The 23,627-nt window shown below is 43.7% G+C and overlaps 1 protein-coding gene across 1 annotated transcript in view; it reads left to right on the forward strand.

Moving 5' to 3' along the window:
• The first annotated feature begins 4,250 nt into the window (after positions 1-4,250).
• The window catches only part of NPC1 (NPC intracellular cholesterol transporter 1), a 48,661-nt gene continuing 29,284 nt past the window's right edge, over positions 4,251-23,627 (forward strand). The window contains exons 1-4 of the mRNA XM_028098151.2: positions 4,251-4,428; positions 18,659-18,781; positions 19,413-19,519; positions 21,519-21,694. Of these exons, the coding sequence (XP_027953952.1) occupies positions 4,372-4,428; positions 18,659-18,781; positions 19,413-19,519; positions 21,519-21,694 (463 nt within the window). The 5' untranslated portion in view covers positions 4,251-4,371. The remainder of the gene's footprint in view (positions 4,429-18,658; positions 18,782-19,412; positions 19,520-21,518; positions 21,695-23,627) is intronic.

The raw sequence follows: 23,627 nt of genomic DNA on the forward strand, positions 1-23,627 counted from the left end.
TGCTATGGACTGAATCGTGCACCCCAGATCCATAAGTGTTTAAGCAACCCAGTCTATGGTATTTTGTTCTGGCGGCCTGAGCTACTACAAAGGGAAAAAGTGAAAAAAGTAAGCAAAGAAGGACTGGGTCCATCAGCACGGGCTCAGATATCACCGGGTGAACTCAGTTGCATCCTAGTACCCCAAAGGCCCGGCTCTGTCTTCATTTCCTATTATTGAACTTCAGCCTTCAAATTAGAAACCAGGCAAGTTCACAACCTGTGCCGAAGTTAGGCATTCTTTTTTCTTTGCCCGCTTGTATCACGGCCTGTTTTGAAGTTTCCAAGTCAGCAGGAAAAAAAAAAGCTTCTATATCGGAAGGATTCAAAGGCATTTTGTTGTAATAAAATTTTATTAACATGAATATACTGCTCAACGTGCATCCCGAGTCTAGAAGATGAGGTACAATGTTTAGTCAATGAGGTAACCCACGAGAGGGTTAAAGAACCTGTTTTATGGAGGACAGTATGATCATCTGGGTTGAATACACTAAGAGGTCAAGTGAGATGACAGGAAAGGGGTTGTCATTAGATTGGGCAACACAAGAACCAATGATAACTTTAACGAGAGTAGGTATCCCTGTGATTATCCAGGCTTTGTGAGGAGGAGGGGAGCTGGACCCTTACATCACTCCTTGCAGCAAAATAATTCCAGATCATGATTTCCATGGAATCGTTAAAACTGTAGAGGAAAATATGGGATATTTTTTTATTACCCTGCAAACTACTGTAAATTAGTTAAAGTATCTGCAACATATATGCTAGACAAATGAGTTCATTTTCTTAGTAAATAGAGAACTTTTACAAGTCAATATGAAAAAGAAAATAATAGAAAATAAAAAACACAGAAAAAGAAATAAATCATTTATAAATGTATGAAGATGCTTAATCTCACTTATAATTAATCTCACTTATAATTAATAAAATACAAATTAAAGCGTCACCATTTAAAAAAAATAAGAAATAAAATAAGTAGGGGCGCCTGGGTGGCTCATCAGTTAAGCATCTGCCTTCAGCTCAGGTCATGATCCCAGGGTCCTGGGATTGAGCCCCACATCCCTGAGCAGGGTGTCTGCTTCTCCCTCTGCCCCTCCCCCCAGGTCCTGCATGCTCTCTCTCTCTCTCTCTCTCCCCCTCTCTCCGTTTCTTTCTGTCTCAAATAAATATTTTTTTAAAAAAGAGAAATAAAATAAGTAAAATCACAGATGCCATTTTTCACCTATCAGAATGGCAAACAAAGTGTTGTTAAGGAGGTGAGAATCAGGCACTTCCACATGTTGTTAGCAAAGGAGTAAATTGCAATCTCTTTGGAGGGCAATTTAGCCAGAATGAAAATTAAAATGAACATTTCCTTTGAGCCAATGATAATTTTTTCCAACAGTTCTACTTGTACACAATCGCACGGATTTAGGCACAAGGATGTTCATTGCATTATTGTTTCCAGTAACCAAAGTGACAAACCAAATGTCCAAAAGGATATTGATTAGGTAATGGATCAAAACTATTAACATGAGTATTTCTAGATTTCCCCTTCCATCTGCAAGGTAAAGAGAATTTTGTTTTGGGTCAACTTTCCCATCTCCCTCCCTACAGTAAATGTTCAATAGCTTTCAGACTTTTGTGATACGATATCACGAGGAAAGCAGAGGACACAGAAAGATGTAAAGCTTTGTGGAATCCAGACAAGCTCAGGAATGTGAGGAAGCATATGGAAGAAAAAAGGTGAATTTTTGCAGTATTACTGGAACCATACAAACCCTTCATATTACCAGAAATGCAATCTGAGACGAGTAATTTGGAAGTATTGCCGGATGGTGAACTATATTTTATTGACTTAGGTACTGCCCTGAGACTGGCCTCTATCACTCCGGCTTCAGGAATGTTATATACACATAATGAAATCCCATAGAGCTAGCAGAAGTAGTGAGGTGGAAAAAAACATATTGCTTAATGTAAAAAAAAAAAAAAAGCAAGCTTCAAACTGTGTTCAGTATGTCCCACTTATTTTAAAAGTCCATATATTATATCACATATATGCTTTCAAATGCAGAGTCTTCCAAGGATGTTTCTGCATATTTATAAAGATGTGTATTTAATAATTTCATTTTCCCTCTTATTTTCTCCTTTATTATTATGCAGTCAATGTTCAATGGTGTTTATAATGATAGTGGTATTAAATATTACCTAAACTAACAAAAAGTCTCTCCTAGGATCTCAACCATGTTAAAACAATTTTTATAGAAAGAAAAAATATACCACAGTGTGACTGATTAAGGATGGAATTATAAATGGTTTTTTATTCTGTCCCTAACTTTTGTGTATTTTCAAAGTTTCTACTGTAAATATGAGTTACTTTATCAGAGAAAAAAACAATACACATTTCTCTTAGAAATATGATAGTTTATTTTAAAAATATTTCCTAGGCATTTGGGTATTATTGAAGTCGTACAAAAGAACTAGGAAAAAAATAGCTAAAGGTCTTTTTGTTATCCTTTTGGTGAATAGTGAACATAATGTGTGGGGCATCAAAATTTCTGCCCATCCCAGACATTTCTCATACTTCCTTTACTCAAGTTAATTATTTAGTAAAGGCTTTTTTTTTTCCCTTTTTTCCATTGGGACTTTGCTAAAATTGGAAGGGTAACTAATCTACCACAATCCCAGGAATCCATTAGAACAGTTAAGTTTAGAATTTGAGAGTGCATTGGAACCACCTGGAGGGCTTATTAAAACTCAAAGAGCTGGCTCATCCCGAATTTTTGTTTCAGTGGGTCTAGGGTGGAACCTCCCTCCAATTTGCAGTTCTAACAAGTTCCCAGGTGATGCCGATACTGCTGGTTCAGTGACAACAGTTTGAGTCTCTATGAGTCTCTGTGGAACTAAGGCACACTACTTGATCGCAAATGAATCACCAGAGCGGGAGAGCGCACAGTTGCAGGAGGGCCCGGACGCCTTCACGTAAGATCTGGGACTGAAGGTCTAGAGGAAATCCATATAGTTTCAACGCCCAGCCAGCCTGGTGGACATCCCAGGGCTGAGGAGGTGGGGAGGCAAGACAGTAACCAAAGCAGACGCTTTGTAAGCGACGCTGGGAATATCACCTGCATCATGGTCCTACCTGGGTTTGATCATTGCTACAGACGGATATTTAGTCTTTTCATTGTAAATTGGCTTCCCCGTTGGGAAAAGAGATCCTTACTTACATTTCCTTAACTTCAAAATGATAATGACTGATGCTTTTGAGCGGTCTCAACAATTGAAATCTGAGGGAAAATATTACTAGAAATGCATATAATAAAAATAAATGCAAGAGCAAAAAAGATAGTATGTGCAAGGCTCAAAAATGGAAGACGCTTCTTTGTCTTACCTGACTTCACCTAGAAATTAAAAATGGACTCTGGTCCCACCTCTGGGTCAACCTTGCGAGGGAGGGAGGTTAGGTTGGGGGGAGGGGGTCTTCTCCCGCGGACCGGTCCAAAGTCACGCTACGCGCAGCTCCGCCAGCGGGTGTTAGTTCTAGAGCTTTTCCTAACGTGGGCCGAGAGGCCACCAAGCGGAGATTGGCTGGCTCGGGAGTATCGCCCACCACCGCGCTCCGCCCCTCGCGCTCCCGGATCACAACACGGTCAGGCCACCGCGCGGCACCGCCCCGGGCGTCGCTGAAGCCCGGGCACCGATTCCTTTTTGGTGGCTGAGTCTGGGGCCCTGAATTTGCTCGGAGTACTAATCGGGGCTGAAATAAATACTTATTCCGCTGAGGAGTGGGATCGGAATTGGGAAAACAGTCTCCAAGCGCTCCCATTTACTAAAACCTTCTCGCTCACCGTCCCCAATTCAGGAAAGACAAAAAGGGGGAAGAGTTAAAACATCAAAACCACACACTTTCGGCATAACTGCAGAAATATCCTCCCCAGCCGGGTTCCAGAAGTTCGGCTGCCCGAGTCTGGGATCCCTACCCTATGCCGCACCCCCACGGCCACAGGGCAACGAAACGCACAGCTGACACCACAGAGGAAGCCCAGCCAAAGCAGCGCTGCCCAGTCAGGCCCCGCCCCCGCTCCGGCTGGGGCCCGCCCCGGCCCCGCCCTCCCAGGGTCGGCCCCGCCCCAGAACGGGTCTCGGGCGACCCGGCAGCGGCCCCGCCCAGAAAGGGGAGGAGTCGACGACGCCTTCCTCTTTCCTGACCTGCGCTCACCGCCCACCGCCGGCGTTTGCTCCCTCCCTCGGCTGGCACGGGATCCTGAGCCCGCCCAGCGCGCCGAGCCTGGGCAAACCGAGCCGAGCCGAGCCGAGCCGAGTCCCGCTGTTGTGCGCAGCCCGGCACCGCGGCAGCATGACCGCGCGCGGCCCAGCCCTCGGCCTCCTCCTGCTGCTGCTCTGTCCCGCGCAGGTAAGCGAACGTCCGCGACCCGGGAGGGCGCTGGGTGGGGGGACGAGGCAAGGCGGCGAGGCGCCCGGTTCCCCGAACCGGCGTGGGTCCAGCCGGTCCTGGGGAAGTTGCTTCCGCGCTGGAGTCCCGGGCGTCCGCCGCCCGCTCCGGTTTCTTTCCCTGGCCACGCATTCTTCTCTGTGGTCTGGAAGAGGTGGCAACTGGAAGCAGCTCGCTTGACCTCTCTTGAGCTCATTTCAGCTGTGGTCACCTAATTTCTGGGTTTAGGATGTGCAATCAGAGGGAAGGACGAAAGTGGGTAGAGAGGGGGCGGGATCTTATTTATTTAACCTGCCTTTAAAAAAAAAAATCCGGCCACATGCGCACGAACTCTATGAATTTGTTTAGAATATCCTACCACTTTATTTCCCCTTCTCCCGAAGGTGGAGGTGGGAGGGGAGGTAAAGAAAGGAAACAAATTGCCAAGCGCCAAATTGAAACCGTCCTCAGTCAGCTTGGTCTTCTCGAAGAGTGCAAGTTACTTGTTGTTAACTCTCTTTTACATCTTTAGAAACTGAGACCCAGCAGGGGATCATTGAGTTTCTCCTTGCCGCAATATTAGCTAGCTACAGAGTGGGGCCTGGAACTCGGTGGCCTAACTCCCTGGGTCAGCTTTTCTTTGGTTCAGTAGCCTAGGGCATGAATGCCTCACTGCTGTTTATTATTGTTATTACATAAGTTTCAGGTGCACAGCTTTATAATTTAAACATCTGTACACTACAAAATGATCACCACAAGTCTACTTACTATTCATCACCATACAGTTGACCCTTCACCCATTTTGCCCAATCCCCAACCTCCTTCCCCTCTGGTAACTACTAGTCTGTTATCTGTCGGTTTGGTTTGGTTTGTTAGATTCCATGTATCAGTGAAATCACCCGTATTTGTCTTTCTCCATCTGACTTATTTTACTTAGTTAGCATAATCCCCTCAAAAGTCCATCTATGTTGTCACAAATAGCAAGATCTCATTCTTTTTTATAGCTGAGTAATATTCCACTGTATAAATATATCACATCTTTATTCATTCATCTGTCAGTGAACATTTAGATTGTTTACATACCTTTATTGTGAGTAAGGCTTTTGTGAATGTAGGGGTGCATATATCTTTTTGAATTAGTGTTTTCATTTTCTTCGTGTAACTATTCAGAGGTAGAATAGCTGGGTCATATGGTATTTCTATTCTCAATTTTTTGCGGAATCACATAGTGTTTTCCACAATGGTTGTACCAATTTACAGTGCCACCATCAGTGTGCAGGTGTTTCCCTGTCTCCATACCCTCATCAACACTTGTGTTTTCTTGTCTCTTTGATAATATCCACTGTAACAGGTTTGAGGTGATCCCTACTGTAACAGGTTTGAGGTGATCCCTCATTGTGATTTTGATTTGCATTTCCCTAATAGTGATCTTGAGCATCTTTTCATGTAGCTATTGTATGTCTTGTGTGCTGTCTGTATGTCTTTGAGGAAATGTCTGTTCAGATTTTCTGCCCACGGGCGCCTGGGTAGCTCAGATGGTTAAGCGTCTGCCTTCCGCTCAGGTCATGATCCCAGGGTCCTGGGATCGAGTACATAGGGCTCCGTGCTCAGCGGGGAGCCTGCTTCTCCCTCTGCCTCTCTCTCTCTCTCTGTCTCTTATGAATAAATAAATAAAATCTTAAAAAAAACAACAGATTTTCTGCCCATTTTTTAATTGGGTTGTTTTTTGTTGGTGTTGAGTTGTACGGTTCTTTATATATTTTGGTTATTAACTCTTTATCGGGTGTATGGTTTGCAAATATATTCTCTTCAGTAGGTTGCCTTTTCATTTTGATGTTTCCTTTGCTGTGCGGAAGCTTTTTAGTTTGGTGTAGTCCCACTTCTTTATTTTCTTTTCATTTCTCTTGTTTTTGGAGTCAGTTCCACAAAGACCTCACTAAGACTGGTGTCCAGATTACCAACTATGTTTTCTTCTAGGAACTTTATGGTTTCAGGTCTTCTATTCAGGTCTTTAATACATTCTGAGATAATTTTTGTGAATGGTGTAAGATAGTGGTCTAGTTTCATGCTTTTGTATGTAGTTGTCCAGTTTCCCCAACACCAGTTATTGAAGAGACTATCCTTTCTCTATTGAATGTTCTTGGCTCATTTGTTGTAGATTAATTGTCCATACCTGTGTGGGTTTATTTCTGGGCTCTCAATTCTGTTCGACTGATCTGTGTGTCTTTTCTTATACCAATAGTGCTACTTTGATTACTACAGCTTTGTAACATAGTTTGAAATGAGGGAGTGTGAGATCTCTGGCCTTGTTCTTCTTTATTAAGATTGCTTTGGCTTTTCAGTATCTTTTGTGGTTCCATATAAATTTTAGAATTATTTGTTCCTGTTCTGTGAAGTGTGCCATTGGAATTTTGATAGGTATTTCACTGAATCTGTAGATTGCTTTAGGTGGTATGGACATTTTAACGATATTCTTCCAATTCATGAGCACAGATTATCTTTCCATTTCTTTGTGTCTTCTTCAATTTATTTCATCAGTGTCTTATGGTTTTCACCTCCTTGGTTAAATTTATTCCTAGATATTTTATTCTTTTTGATGTAATTGTAAATGGAATTGTTTTCTTAATTTCTTTTTATGATGTTTCATTGTTAGTGTGTAGAAATGCCACAGATTTCTGTGTACTGATTTTGTATCCTGCAGTTTTACTGAATTCATGTATCATGCCATCTGCAAATAGTGACTGTTTTACTTTTCCCTTTCTGATTTGGATGCCTTTTATTTATTTTGCCTGATTGCCGTGGCTGGGACTTCCAATACTATGTTGAACAAAAGTGACAAGAATAGGCATCCTGTCTTAGATGAAGAACTTTCAGCTTTTCCCCACTGAGTGCGATATTAGCTGTAGGATTGTCATGATGGCTTTTATTACGTTGAGGTATGTTCCTTCTGTATCCACTTTGTTGAGAGTGGGTATATCTTTCATAAGTGGATGTTGAATTTTGTCAGCTGCTTTTCCTGCATTTATCGAGATGATCATATGATTTTTATCTGTCATCTTGTTGATGTGATAGATCACATTGATCTACAGATGTTGAACCATCCTTGAATCCATAAGTAAATCCCACTTGATCATGGTATATGATCCTGTTATTGTATTATTGGATTTGGTGTGCTAATATTTTATTGATGATTTTTGCATCTGTGTTCATCAAGGATATTGGACTAATTTTTTTTTAATAGCACCCTGGTCTGGTTTTAGTACAAGGGTAATGCTGGCCTCATAAAATGTGTTTGAAAGTTTTTCCTCCTCTTCGATTTTTTGGAAGACTTTTGAGTGTAGGTATTAAATCTTCTTTTAATGTTTGGTGGAATTTGCCAGTGAATCCATCTGGTTGGTCCCTGAACTTTTGTTTGTTGGGAGATTTTTGATTACTGTTTCAATCTCCTTACTAGTAATCGGTGTATTCACATTTCCTATTTCTTCATCATTCAGTCTTGCAAGATTGTGTGTTTCTAGGAATTTATCCATTTCTTCTAGGTTGTCCAGTTGGTTTGTAATTTTTCATAGTAGTCTCTTAATGATCCTTTGTATTTCTGTGGAATTAGTTGTAACTTCTCTTTCATTTCTGATTTTGAGCTGTCTCTCTTTTTTCCTAGCCACAGACTGAAAGTAAAGAGATAGAAAAAAATAGTCCATACAAATGGAAATGGAAAGAATACTGAAGTAACTATACTCATATCAGACAAAATAGACTTTTAAAACAAAGATTGTAATAAAAGACAAAGGAGGGCATTCATTACATGATGATAAAGAGGTTGATCCAACAAGAAGACAGAACATTTTTAAAGATATATGCACCCAACATTGGAGCATCAAAATCTGTAACACAAATATTAACAGACCTAAAGGGAGAAATTGAAAGCAATACAGTAGTAGTAGGAGATTTTATTTATTTTATTTTTTAAATTTTTTAAATTTTTTTTTGTAGTAGATTTTAATAGCCAGCTTTCATCAGTGGATTAAAAATCAATAAGGAAACATCAGCCTTAAATGACGCAGTAGACCAGGTGGACTTAATGGATATAGACAGAGCACTCCCTCTAAAAGCAGCAGAGTACACATTCTTCTCAAGTGTTCATGGAACGTTCTGTAGGATAAATCACATGGGGTCACAAAATAAGTTTCAATAACTTCAAGAAGGTTGAAATCATACCAAGCATTTTTTCCCATCACTTTAGTATGAAACTAGAAATTAATTACAAGAGGAAACCCCACAAAAATGAGATTAAATAACATGCTGCTGATCAACCAGTGGGTCACTGAAGAAAATCAAAGGAGAAATTAAAAAATACCTGGAGACAAATTAAAACAGAAATATGACCTACTGATATCTATGGGATGTAGCAAAAGCAGTTCTTAGAGCAAAGTTCATAGCAATACAGGCCTACTTCAAGGAAGAAGAAAAATCTCAAACAATGTAACTGTAACTTTATACCTAATAAAGGACCTAGAAAAAGTAAAAACAAAGCCCCAAGTAAGGAAGAGAATAATAAAGACCAGAGCAGAAATAAATGAATTAGAGAAACTAAAAAGACAAGAGAAAGGATCAGTGAAATTAAGAGCTGGCTGTTTGAACAGAGAAAATTGACAAACCCTTAGCTGCATTCACTGCTCTTTCTGCATCTATGGTTTTCTCTTTTAAAACCAGGGGTTGGGGGAGAAAGTTTAAGGTTATAGTGCTGATTAAATCAGATGAGGGTGCAAGAGTGGAGCTCTGGGATCCTGTGCCCTTGTGCCCACTCATGCACATGTTAGTAACGAGGAGGTAGTAAATCAGAGGGGAAAGCAGATGCGGGTGCTTCCCTGGATTAGGAAAACTCTCCTTAAATTTCTGGGTAGTTGTTAGAAGCAGGTAGGTTTTGCTGACCCAGAAAGGGTCCAAGAGCCAGGAGAAGAGCTGTGGCTCCCTCCTTCTATGTATGTAAAGAGGATTCTCAGCCTTGTGGGCTTGTGGGAGACCACACCTCTGGTGCCTGGTTGGGAGGGGAGACAGAGGAGAGCAGGGAGGTGGTTTGGAATGGGGTCAGTGGGTGTGGGCATGTTACTCTGTCAAGCCTCAAGGGTTTTTTTTTTTTGAAGACACAATATCTTGTAGGATTATTGGGGTTATTAGGTAACATGATATATGGAGAAACCTTACCACTGTAGTAAAAACTCAAGAAACAGGAGTAATTCTGTGCCTTAAAGAAAATACAGCTATTCAATTTGCCTCGAGTTTTAGGTCAGGATCTGGTAGACAGGATTTAACACTGGTAAGTAGCTTTAACTTACCTCTGAAATCCTTTCACCTCAAGGTAATATCCAAGACTGATGGCCAATGAGTGCCTCTCTTCCAAAGACTTTTGAGATAGGTCAGAGGTTCATCATGAGTGTCTTGCAAAATGCTTGGAAAGGTCTGAAATATGTCTTTGTTATTTTACAAATTGACTCCCTCGCATAGGCAGAGGCTTCCAGTACCCCTGAACACACTGGGGGGAAAGAGAGGGTCTGCTTTTAGAATTCTTACCAGTGATAGCACCTTGTCTGGGTTTAGCCTGAGCACTCAGGAAATTCTGTCACAGAATTGACAGACCTAACTGTCCTTTATAAGGTCTGATAGACATTTGGGGGGGATTTTTGCCTTTCTTAATTTTTAGTTTTTACAGATGATGAAATATCACTATCCTGCCTGGCTTGTAAACCTGTGGTCATCCAAATAATGTGTGCGGTTTTGAGAAATCATACGTCTCTCTCCTATCTGTAATTTTTACAAGCTTTTTCTTGAGGAATTTGGAACATAGTAAGGTCTGGGTAGGAATTAAGCCATTAAAATGTTTTTTTCCTGAAGAGATCAGCAGTAGTTTAATCTTCTGACCTGAGGGCATTGAAGAAAACCCACATTTGCCCCAATTTCGGATGGTTAATATTTCCCAGTCTCTCCTACTCCTTGACTGATGCTGCGCTCAGATATCTTATTAACATAAGTAATCAAGGGAAAATGAGGATTTTATTTTAGCGAGTGGGCAGAAAGAAAACGACTTGCTGAATAGGTCTTTGTATTGCTTCAGTGTTTGTCATGTTACCCAGAACAAAGAATCCCTTTGGTCTGAAGACAGTATGATCTCTCTTTCTTGGGTAACCCTTCCCCACCCTGCACTACTCCCAAAAGGGAGGCTTTTCAGGGTGTTTTAAGGATGACACATTATCTACTGCAGAAGCCAGGGTTAGACCAATCTCTAATCTGATTGTGGGTGCCCCTTTCTGCCTTGTCACCCATAGCTCTATGAAGGGCATCCGCTCTCCAGCCAAATAAACTACTAGCTATCAAAACCCTTCCCATCTTCCAAGGCCCAGTTCAAATACAGCATTATCCATGGTATTTGTTATCCTGTTCCCCAACTAGAATGCCTTCTCTCCAAGGCTCTAAATCCGTGTTTATACTGTAGTAGCAGTCTTATCCTGGGTGTGGGTCTGGACTCTCCTTCTCACCAAGAGTGATCTCGGGTAAGCCAGTGATCCCCTAGAGCCTCTGTCTCTTCCTCTGTAAAATTGGGTTAACATATATGCCTACTTCTCACGGTTCTCATGGAAAGAGAAGTATTGCTTGAAGTAGTAGATTGTAGGCTCCTTGAGGGCAAGAACTGTATTTTACCATTTCCAATATGGCCAGGACTCTCTTTTCTGAGTCACCAGATCATTGGCCTTCGTGGGTTTAGGTGTGGGGATAAGATGGAAGGATGCAGAGGCTGGTAGAAACCAGAATTGCATTGCTTTCTGGGTGATAATAACCAACTCTGGCGCAACAAGTTTTTCTTTGCTTGGACTATGCCTCTTATTTTCAGTCTCTGGAATATTTGCTTTGGCAAGAAAACTTAGGGAGAAAAAAGAAAAACTTTATCGTTTATTTTTTACATCATACCCAAACCTGTTTCTGATGCAAGTGTACTGTTGGGGGATTTGAGAGGGAAGTTTCAAAATTTGTTCTTTGGGGCACCTGGGTGGCTCAGTTGGTTAAGCGACTGCCTTCGGCTCAGGTCATGATCCTGGAGTCCCGGGATCGAGTCCCACATCGGGCTCCCTGCTCAACAGGTAGTCTGCTTCTCTCTCTGACCCTCCCCCCTCTTATGTGCTCTCTCTCCATTCTCACTCTCTCAAATAAATAAATAAAATTAAAAAAAAATAAAAATAAAATTTGTTCTTTGTCTTGTTTTTGTCCCTTAGGCCACAGAGGAACTCAAAGTTCCTGTCATTCACTAGTTTCATAAATATAAAGTGGTTGCTATGGGCACAGTGTAGATACAAAAGTAGACCAGAAGAATTACCTGTACAGAAAGCATTCTATAAACTGTAAATGTTAGTAGTCTCTGTCCCTGGCTTGTTCATAGTGACGGGGAGAAGGGGCAATACATAAAATTACCATGCAATGCAAAATGTGCTCTAACAAACAAAATGTTATGGGGAGTCAGTTTTTGAACTGACCTTTGGAGGGTGAATTAATGCTTACCAGGTAGACAAGAGGAAAACTGGAGAAAGTAGGGGGGAGTTACCTAGTTGTTAGGAAAACCATTCAACTGTATACTTGAAAAGGGAGAATTGTATGGTATGTAAGTTAACTCAAAAGTTTTTTGAAGTGATGTTCGAGATTACAAGAAACCAAAAAAAGAGTTACCTAATTTGTGTGTAGTACTCCATTGCTAGGATACATCTGGTCTCATTTTAACATCACAGGACCCCTCTAGGGTACATGGGATGCTGTGTTTCCTGTTTTGCAGGAAATTAAGCGTACTAAGGCTCAAGTGTGTCCCAAAGTCACACAGCTAGTAAATGGCAGGCTGGAGGCTTGAACCATGGGCTTCTGATTTGTGCTCTAATGTATTCAAATTCAAAATCTTGCTACCAGATTCTGCATGTTTAGGAAGTGAAATTGAATGAGTGTTCAGCAGCTGTTCCAGATGGCCAGTAGGGCATCTCCTTCCGGACTTGCTCCTAGCTTCAGTCCATCCCATCCTGCGTTGTCCTGACTCGCCAGGCCAGCCCCTCTGCTCCCTGCAGAGGCCTCTCCCTACCCCCTACCCGACCCACCTTGCTGGAGCTTGAGCTGGTGTGGCTCCAGGTTCTGCCATGAGCTCTACCCATCCAGGACAGTGGCAGAGGTGAGAGGACCTGGCCCTGCACTCCATGTGCCGTGGGGTGGCCAGTGCAGGCCTGGAGCTGAGGATGGTCAGTGGTCACTAATGTGATTTGACAGCTGCCTGGAGACATCTGTAAGAAGATGTAAATGGTAGCCATTATTTCCACAGGTGAACATGTTTGTGTAGAAAGAGGGATTCCCTGTATGATGCTCTGGGGATACATCTGTACAAATGGAGCTGGAGTTTGAGCAGTCCAGCAGCTAGGGAGTGGGGACTGGGGAGAGGATGGAGAATGTTTAATTCACTTGGCCTTCAAAATCTTCATTCTCCGTACTGGTTTTGTCACTTAGGAGCCATGTGACCTCAGAGAGTCTTCCCTGAGCCTTAGTTTCCTTACCTGTAAAATGCTGCCTACCACTCTAGAGGGTATCTGAGAAGTACGTGAGGCAGGAAGGAAGAAATCACTTAACTTCGTGCCCAGCACACAGTTGATGTCCACGAAGCATTTTATGATGAGTTAGTTGAGATTTACTGCCGGCAGCCCGGAGTGTAGGACTCTGTTGCTGATATGCAGAGCCTCCGCCATATGGTCAGATGTGCTTTTATAGAGTTCCCCATTAGGGTCTGTTTAGCAGTTGCTATAGTTGCTGACATATAGCAGAAGGGGCATTTCTTTTTTAACTTGCTGAACTATTATTATTGGAAGAAACTTCCCTGTCTAGTCATATACCCGATCATTAAGCTCTGGAGCATGTTGTGAAATAGCCATATGACCTAACCTTTAAAAGCAGACACGCTGTAGCCTTGTAACTCCTAAATTCTGGTGGAAAGCCAAAACAAGCAGTATTTCTCATTTCTAACTTCTAACATAATCCATTTGAACTCCTTCAACACATGGAGAGATTTGATGGTTTCTGAATCAGTGAACACTGGGTCAGGTACTGCAGAGACTTTCAGAGGAAATAGAACAGCTGGGCTCTGCGCTTGATGATTTTGCGGTCTTCCTAGGGAGTCAAGACAATAGCCAAAAACTACCCCTGGAACCTCTTCCCACATACCCAACTTTGTGATTCTCGTAAATTCTGCTTTGATCCACAGATCATGGCCTGGCCAGAGCCTGTCATTGTGAATAAAGTTTTCTCCCTCACCCCTAACACCCATCACGTACCTGTTGTCTGTGGTTGCTTTTGAGCTACAACAGGCTAGTTGCGTGTATTCCACAAAGACCTTATGGCCCATAAGCCTACAGTATTTCATATGTGGCCCTCTACGGAAAAGACCTGGATGAATTTAGTGAAGGGCAGTTCAAGTTGAGCTGAAAGCCAGTCTGTGCAGGGTTGTTGAGACTTATTTGTGAAAAAGCTATTTAAAGGTTACTGCACTTGTTCGTCCCTACAGGTTACCTGTTGGGAGGAATTAAAAGCCTAGAAAACCCAGATCTAATACAGTAGCATTGGTTAAATCTGAGAAGAGGGGTGGTTACTTCACATATACCTGTGATGTTTGCAGATTTGTGATGAGTGGGTATGGAATCTGTAATTAGAGGACATAAATCCTACAGTCATTTTTTTTTAACGTTTTAGGAATCAGTAAAATTTTAAAATGCTCCAATAAGATGGTTCTTGTGGTTATAAATAGCTCTGTATGACTGGTCAGGGTCCACGAGACCTGCTGTTAAGAATGGTTATCCTTTAGATTCGGATCTGTGGGACTGGAGCACAGCTTTAACGAGACATGTCTCGCGGCTCGCACACCTGCAGCTTCTGATTCTGGTCGGTCTGAATGTGATGACTGACAACGTGCTCGCTCTCTGCAGGCCTTGCCATTGGGCTTTTCTCTCAAATGAAGGGCGTCTGAGCTCATGTCTCATGGTAAAACAGAGGGTATAAAACTGACAGCTTTTCGGTGTGCAGCTCAGTGACCTGAAGGACAGCTGGTTCTGTGCAGCCACCTTCCGTCTCCAGCCCTGAGCTCAGGTTTGGTCAGACCGAAGACATTGCTAGGTTTTATTTCCGCGTGGTTGTTACTGATGTAAAGTCAGCAGCAGGCCTTCTGGTATCCCAGTAAAGGCAGCATCTGACCACACCTTATATTTTGGAAAGCAGGTGCTTTGCTTAGAAAGGAAGCGAGTGCCCTGTGTGCGGGCTGTTGGTTGCATGGCGCACCCTTGGTCTTGGCGTCAGCTCATGCTGCCCTGACGTCCCAGGGACCCTAAGGTGCACCTGTCTTCTTTGTCCAGAAAGTCCTGACCACCTGCTGTGCTGCGGTGATTTGGAGACCCGCAGGCCAGTCATTCCAATGCCAGCTAGGTTCTTGGTGGGATACAGAGATGAGCATGGCCCAGCCAGGAGTGACCCTCAGTGTAGCCTGGGGAGTAAGGAGCTCTGGCTTCCGAACCAGCTAGGAAGCAGCCAGGCCTCGGATGGGGTCTGGCTCTGCCGTTTTTAGGTGTGGCCTCAGATGAGTCACTCTACCTGTGTAACCGGCAGTTTCCTCCTCTGTAGAATGGTGTTTTGCCGGTACCAGCCTCCCAGATCTGAGGATTGAGAGATTCAGTGCCTGGATGCTGGGAGAGGTGGCCGCATACCCTCAGGGGAGCCGCTGGAATGATGGAGCTCAGGGCTGGGAGAGGCTGTGCTTGCCCGCTCCGGCAAGCCCACGGGGGAGATGGTGGTTGAAGAGTGGCCTTGCCAGGTAGCAGGAGTGTAGGGGAGGGAGGCATGAACAGCAGGGTGGCAGGCAGGTCCCACTCAGTGTGGGACAGAAGGTAAGGAGGGATGGGAGATGAGGGTACATACCGGAGCCAGGTGAGGCATCTGGAGCTTGCCTCACCGGCAGCGGGAAGGTGGATTGTAGGGTTCTGAGCACCGGAAAGCTTTGGAGCCCCAGCTCAGGAAGAGCCCAGCCTGCCGCTGTGTAGGAGACTTTCTGGGTCTGCAGGAGAGGTGGCCGGGCCGCCTCTAGGGGAGTAGTGCCCAGGGGAACAAAGGATGGCAGTGGGCTCTGCAGGAAAGGGATGCAAGGAAGGAAGGGGCAGCAGAAAGTGCACCTGCACTGGGAGCTTCCCCAGGAGGAGAGATCAGTGGTGGAGGAAGGATGGGTTTCCTTTGGAGCACTTGGGATTGTGGGGCAGGTAACTGGAATGCAGCTGGAGAGAAATTGGGGTCGTTTGACCAAAGGGAGATGAAATCGGAGAGTGTTTATTGATAGGAGCAGGTGAAGGGATGCACAAAGAGATGAGGTTAAGAAGGTAGAGGAGAGGGGTCGGGTGGTGGAGGTCCCTGCACCAGCTGCACCAGCCCGGCCAGCTCCATGGCGTTTTCAGCTAAGGGTCATCAGAGGGAGGTGAGCCGAAAGAGAGCTGAGGTGGAAAAGAGTGCACACATGCCCATGCCTCGTGCAGGGTGGGGGGGGGGTGTGTGGTGCTAGAGTGAGGACCTTACAGTTGATTATACTTGATTCAGAGTCTGTTTCTGGAACTGGAATTTCTGGTTTGAATCCTGGCTCTGCCACTCTTGGACAAATTAGCCTCTCTATGCCTCCCATTTCCTCATCTGTAAAATTGGTATAATAGCACCTTCCTCATCAACTTGTTGTGAGGATTAATTGGATTAATATATGAAGAGCAGTGAAACCGTGCCTAGCACATAAGTTAAATGGCTTGTAAGTGCCTTTGGGCCCCACTGGGTTGGGGCTGCTTCTAGAGGCAGGATGACCTTGGGAAGCAAACCTACAAGCATTGAGTCAGGCACAGTTTTCTTGGACCCAAAGAAATTTCAGGTGTTTTACTTCAGGTCTTTGGGACCTCTTTGCTAAGGTCCCAACAGTTGGAAGACAATAGTAATTCTTTGCATTTGATTGCATAGTGCTTTACAGTTTACTAAATACTTCCACATAATATTCCCGTATCTGATCTTCACAGCAAACCTGTAAGATTGTTGACGGTTATTCATTCACAGAGAGCAGAACTCCTCAGCACAGTTAAGGAACCTGCTGCACGTGCAGTCAGGCTCAGTGTGCACATTGATTGAGAGCCTTGTGAGTTCTGAGGATCAGAACCCGGGATTCCTGACCTTCCTCCCCACACCCCATCCCACCTCTATTCTACCTGACTGAACCCGGGACTCCTGACCCCCCCCCCACCCCGTCCCACCTCTATTCTACCTGACTGCGGAAACTTGGCATTGAAGTAAGAGATGTGGGTTATAAAGGATGAACGCGAACCACACTGCGTTGGGCCTTTACTTTCTATCATAGTGCTGAGGGCTAAGGAAAGGGAACTGAGACTCCAGACCCCGTCCTGTTAGTCATGCTGGAGTTGTGGTTGTTGACTGGGTTTCTGTTACTCCAGTGGGTGGCTTGCCAGGGTGCCCCAGGCCTGGACCTGCTTGCTCTTTGGGTCTGTTGAGCATTCTGGGTGGGGTCACTTGTATTTAAATGACATGTCGTATCAGCAATTATGCCCCCTTCTTAGCAAAAAAGTCAAAAAAGCCTTTTCAAACATCAGTAGATGAATAATTCCTTTTAGTTGGAAAACTGGAGTTTTGGAAAGAGCAGTACTTTCCCTGGAATCACTAGGTTCATGGCATGATTGCTGCAATTCTTTGTAAATAAAAATGGTGGTGGAATTTTGCATTCTTGCCAACGGTTTGATATGTGGCATTGTTGACTACTTGTCACTTCCTCCTTTGTATAATTTCCTTCCTTGTGACCTAAACATATGACTTTTAATGAGTCCAGATAGGAGTAAGTCATAGTTTCTGTTTTAAAATATCTGAAGAATGAGGGGTGGCTCAGTTGGCTAGGCATCTGACTCTTGGTTTCAGCTCGGGTCGTGATCTCAGGGTTGTGGGATAGAGCCCCATGGCAGGCTCCACAGTCAGCGCAGAGTTTGCTTGGGATTCTCTCCCTCTCCCCCTGACCTTCCTGCTCTCTCTCTCTCTCTCAAATAAATAAATAATCAATCAATCAATCAATCAATCAATCAATCTTAAAGTATCTGAAGAATGAATTTGAAGTAATCCTGACCCCTTCAGTTCCCCGCACATACACACCCCAGCCTCCTGCGACTGTTTTTTCGCATTTCAGGGGCCTGTGGTGAGATTTGTATCTTGATGCTGGGGACCAGCAGACAGACTGACCTCCTCGCATATGTGTTGGTCATGTGCCACTATGCTGGAGAGAATTCACTCTGTTGTTTCTGTTCAGATTTCTTTTTAATGGCTTTTCCATGAGGTGCCTTGGGAGTCCTGATTGCATCTTGATAGCTTTTGTTTCCCTGTGGGACAGAGGATTGCAAGCCCCTGCCGGCCTGTGGCCCTGGCCAGCGTGGCCGGGCTCACCGACGTACTGATTCACACTGCACCCTCCTCCCCTTCTGAACTTTCTGACAGCCTTGTGACTCTCATGTGGGAAATATGAGTGGCTCTTGAGAAACCTCTACCGAAGAGTTGAACATTTTTCTTTGGAGATTGCTGAGATGGTTTTCCTTAAAGTTAGCACATGCCTTGCTTTCTACTTAAATCTTGAGGACGAGGTGTTTATTCTTGAATAGTTCCTTCTTAGGGTTTGTTGGTGTTTCGGGTTTTGCTTTTCATGTTACTCATGATGTGCTGATATTAGTAACCTAAATATACATGGAAATGTTCCTTCGTTATTTGGAGCTTATATAGTTTCTTATGCATATGTACAAAAATAGTGCCTTAATAATTGCAGATTCACATACTATCTTGCTTTCTTTCCTCTACACTGATTCTTAGTGGTCCCTACAGGGAGCTTCCTTTTATCAGCAAATTAGCAGGAAGTAGAAATCATGTAAATAATTTTAGGACCTCTTTTCACTCACTGACTTGACAAGCCCATTTTGGGCATCTGGTCTATTTTAATTAATATTTTTTTAAAACGTTAACTACCTCGTGCCTCTTGTTGCCACTTCATTTTGCGGGTAATGTTGGAAGGTCCTGTACTGGTGCTTTCACTGTTGAAATTTCCCTTAGCCTTTGAGGCCCTGATGGATGGCATTTTGTGTCGGCTCTGTAGGTGTTGGCATGGTCCTGCGTGTGGTATGGAGAGTGTGGAATTGCATCTGGAGACAAGAGGTACAACTGCCAGTACTCGGGGCCACCAAAACCCTTGCCAAAGGACGGGTATGACTTAATGCAGGTAAGTTTGTTGTCCCAGGCACTGGGAACACAAAATGCTAATCCAAGATCCTCTGTAATTATCCCATAAATATCTCGGTGGGGTGGGGCTGAAACTAACAGGCTTAAGTCTTATCCCAAATGCTTAGCTGGGGCACACAGTGGCACAGAAGATAACATAACTCTGGGGCTGGAATTTCTCTGGGGCTGACTTTTTGCCTTTCTCATAGTTCCCTCATAGCAGGTTACAATTTAGGGACTGATCTTGGTACCTCAAATGTTGCTCTTTGCAACTTTTTTTTTTTTAAGATTTTATTATCTGACAGACACAGCGAGAGAGGGAACACAAGCAGGGGGAGTGGGAGAGGGAGGAGCAGACTCCCTGCTGAGCAGGGAGCCTGCCACGGGCTCAATCTCAGGACCCTGAAGGTCATGACTTGAGCCCAAGACAGACACTTAACTGACTGAGCCACCCAGGGGCCCCCAAATTTGGAAAACCTTTTACAAGAATCCTGCAAGAACTTTGCAAACACGTTTCTTACCTTTGCATACCTAAAAAAGGACTGTGTGAATAAAATTGCCTTATTTCATTGAGGGAATGTGTGTCCTTATTTGACTTTCTGCTGTGATAACCATGCTTTCTCACCCAAAAGGAGCTCTGCCCAGGACTCTTCTTTGACAACGTCAGTGTGTGCTGTGACGTGCAGCAGCTGCGGACCCTGAAAGACAGCCTGCAGCTGCCCCTGCAGTTTCTGTCCAGGTAGGCTGGCTGCCCAGCACGCACACAAAAACGGATTTGGAGCACTTGTTAACCAGGGACATTCTGATTTCCTCCTAAAAGTTAGTTTTCATGTTATGTCAAGAAAGCAATCTTAGGACTTCTCAGAAATCACGATAAAGTAGTAAGTTGGCTGACATCGTTTTCTTCCCAGCTCCATGCAGAGCTGAGGCGTGGACTTCCTCTAGGTCGCCCCCCGCCCCAAGGGTGTCTGCACTGTGGAGTGGGTCCTTTCACTCTCGAGCCTCTGGGTGCTGTGCAGAGGAGGAGAGGTTGTTCTGGTGGTCCTGTCATGTCTGTGACCCAAGACCCTCCTCCGAGAGGTCCTCTGTGTGGCCGTTCTCCCTTCCCCACCCCTGGCTAGCACGGGGTTCTCTCCCCGTGCAGTGAGATGAGATGCTAGAGTCCCAGTCGTCCTTAGAGCTGGCCTTCGGTAGCTGTTAACAAGATTGTTCTGGTAGAGGTGGCTGGGTTTGTCAAAATTAGTCCACCGTCCAGGCCATTCTCTACGACCAGGGTTGTGAAAAGGGTTGCATGATAGGTGTTCTTCTTGAAGCTTACTCAGCAATTCTAAGATGTGCAGAACAAGCTGGTGGGGGTCTGTAGAATAGCACCTCATGGTATCTTTCTAAATTTTTCACACTGAAGCATCCTGATAAAGGTGGGTGGGCGGGACATGGGAAGAGGAGAAGCCCTTCTCTGTGCACATACGATGGCGGGTGACAGGATAGTCGGCATCCACTAAGGAAACCCTGCTTCTTCCCAAAAGTTTAAATTGGCAATACAGGGTGGAAACCACCCCTAAACTGTCCTTTCAGGACAGCATACCATATAGGAGATCAAAAAGTTGAGAATCTAATCAGTCTAGATTAACCATGGGGTTAATCTAATCTAACCCCATGGAGGGCTAGTGGATATTGATGGAACCATCATTCAGTCAGAATACATTGATTTAGCACCCACTCTAGATGAGGCATTATGGACATAAAGATAACCAAGATCAGAAGATAACCAGATTTTCCCCATGTCATCCACTCTATTTTTAATAGCAAATAATGAGAAGCTAAGGAATATTGTGCAGCTGTCGAAATTGATGATTGCGGAGATTAAACGCATAAACATGGCAAGAGTTTGTAATCTGTAGAATGTGGTAGAAATCTGCACCCCAGGAGCAGTTTCCATTAGGATGGTGTGATTGTGGTTCCTGTGCTTGTCATGGTAAAGCACGGGACTCCTGAAAGCGGGTCAGTGTGCATGTCTGCTCCCTCACCAGACCAGGGGCATTGAAGGCTGGGACCACCTTGCCTGGCACCTGCACGGGGTCAGAGTCAAGAGTGACTGCGATTTGGTTGTGCTGCGGGAATGCAGGTCTAATGAAGCAGCAGCTTTTGCAGATAATAGTGAACCCAACTGGGGAGACAGTTCTGCCACCCATTAAGTCAACATTAGGAGCTTCAGCCATGAACCTGAAGGAGACCGTACAGCTTGTAGTGTGCTTCTGTAGTGCGTACGGCCGGAGAACACTACCGCTGTCCTTTAGCCTCTCAAGCCCTGGGGAAATCCTCTTGTGTTTAGAGAGGGCCAAGGGATTACCTGGGGCTTGAAGAAAGCCCTTCAGTAGGAAGGTGAACATTCGAATGTGTGAATCTCATTTTTCCCTTGTTTTTCTTCTTCATCAGAATTGTCAGCGTGACGGTCCTTAGTCCCTTTAGCTTCAACACAAAACATGTCCATAAATTACAAAGCACAGAATTCAGAAAAGCATTTTTCTCTTTCTGAAATTACACCTTGACAACATATGTGTAGTAATTAGGGCAGTTTTTTAAAGAGATCTCTGATTTTAGGTTTAGAATGGCTGGGTTAAAGATGTCTGTAGGTAATTTGTCACTTTATAATAAATTTTAAATGTTCTTTATTGTAAATCATGTTTTGCTGGCCCTGTTTGTGAGATCAGACAAAATACAGTTTACTTTTTCTTTAGATGTCCATCCTGTTTTTATAACCTAATGAACCTGTTTTGCGAGCTGACGTGTAGCCCCCGGCAAAGTCAGTTTCTGAATGTTACAGAAACTGAAGATTATGTTGATCCTGTTACAAACCAGACGAAAACAAACGTAAAAGAATTACAGTACTATGTCGGAGAGAGTTTTGCCAATGGTGAGTAAACTTCTAATTATTTCTTTTTTTGTAGTTGGTATCACAACAGTGGATTCAGTTGTTCCTTTCAGTTGTCAGCTGTATGAAAATGATAATTTTTAATTCTGTTGGCCATGAAACACAAGTTGTTGCTTCATGTGTATCTAGGACTTGGGCTACAGCCCATAAAACAATCTCTTTAAAGTATTTGCTTAGCTCCTTCCTAACTTTAAGTTCCCACATAGAAATTTTTAGTGCGTGCGAGTTTATTTCTGTACATTTTGGAAGCCATTAGAACTTTGTTTCTAGTGGAGGTGAATTGTGTAACTTCACGAGTTTTTGCAAAACCTGAGAAGAGGGTGTGGAAGGGTAAAGTAGAGGAGGGGAGATTTGACTCTGAAGGAACACATTACCATAAGGGAGAAAGGGAAGAGAAGAAACACATTACCAGCAGGAAGAAGAGATCTATAACACCTAGAAATCCTAGGACAATCTGAGAAAGACCATCTAGCATTTGTTGAAAATGACTGAAATGAAAGAGTTCTGATGTTAAGGATGTTAAGGGCAGTGAGGCTTGTTTTATACTGTAATGGTGGGTTCAAGTCATAATACATTTACCAAAACTCATTGAATGTACTACACCTAGTGTGAACCCTAAAATAGACTATGGGCTTCGGGTGACAGTGTTGTGTTATCATAGGTTCTTCATTTGTAACAAATGCACCGCTCAGGTGCTGTTGATGGTGGGGAGGTTGTGCTTGTGTTGAGGCAGGAGTTATAGGAGATTGCTTGATTTTACTGTGAATCTAAAACAATTCTTTAAGAATTGTTAAAAAAGAAATCCATTAAAAAATAAAGAAATAGGGGCACCTGGGTGGCTCATCAGTTGAGCGTCTGCCTTGGGCTCAGGTCCTGATCCCCGGGTCCTGGGATTGAGCCCTGCCTCAGGCTCCGCACTCAGAGGGGAGTCCGCTTCTCCCTCTGCCCCTCCCCCAACTCATGCTCGCTTGCTCTCTTTCTCAAATAAATAAATAAAATCTTTAAAAAATAAAAAATAAGTAATTGGAGGCACTAAATGCTAAGAGGAGAATGGATAAATACAATGGAGCATATAGTCACAGTCTGTAATAGAATACTTAAAACTTAAAATGTATGAATTATGTCACTCACTTGAATGACTTAAATTGAAGTTGCAGGATATATGTAGCATGTTGTTTACATTAAATAGTACTGCGTATCTGTGGATACAACATATCATGAAAGTATACACACCTGCGTAGGAAAGATTAAACATCAAATTCAGGTTGTGGCTTACCTTCAGGAAGGGTGAGTATTCACAGGGAAGGGTATTCAGGGGACTTCAAATAGGTGAATTGTAGGTGAATTATATTTCAGTAAAGTTGTTAAAAAAAAATCCATATGTAAATATAGCATGGAAAAACTGTAAAAACTCCAAAGACAAGTATCTTAAAAAGAAGTAGATAAAAGATAGAAATCGTTTTAAAAGAATGTCATTTGGAGATTTTCTTACCAGCAGTGACAGAGGCCAGAAGGCAATGGAATCATCATAGTTCTAAGTCACTCTACCCAAACTGCGTTTCAAGAGTGAGAGTAAAACACAGTGAATTTATTAAGTATCTCCTTAAAGTTTAGGGAGGAAGATCCTGGGAAGTTTCTAACAAGTAGGTGTGGTGTCTAAATGGGGTGTCTCTTGATCGGATGGGGGCCCTCAAATGTAGTACAAGCTGGAAGCTGGTGGCACGGGCAGTGAAAAAAAAATCACCTGAGGCAGAGCAAAGGGGATAGAAGTCTGTTGAATACACCTGGGGGTGGGGGAGGGAAGGCGGGCTGGACAGCCGAGGAGAGGCTGTCTGCAATGAGGCAGTGAGTGGGGGCCGTTTTTAAAGGGGAAGATGAGGAGGTATGGCGAGTATGGAATTCTCCCTTTTTTGGT

The sequence above is a fragment of the Eumetopias jubatus genome, unplaced genomic scaffold (genome assembly GCF_037043125.1).
Source record: "Eumetopias jubatus isolate StellerSeaLion01/CBP00866 unplaced genomic scaffold, mEumJub1_p1.0 scaffold_16, whole genome shotgun sequence".
In the NCBI taxonomy this organism is placed as follows: Eukaryota; Metazoa; Chordata; class Mammalia; order Carnivora; family Otariidae; genus Eumetopias; species Eumetopias jubatus.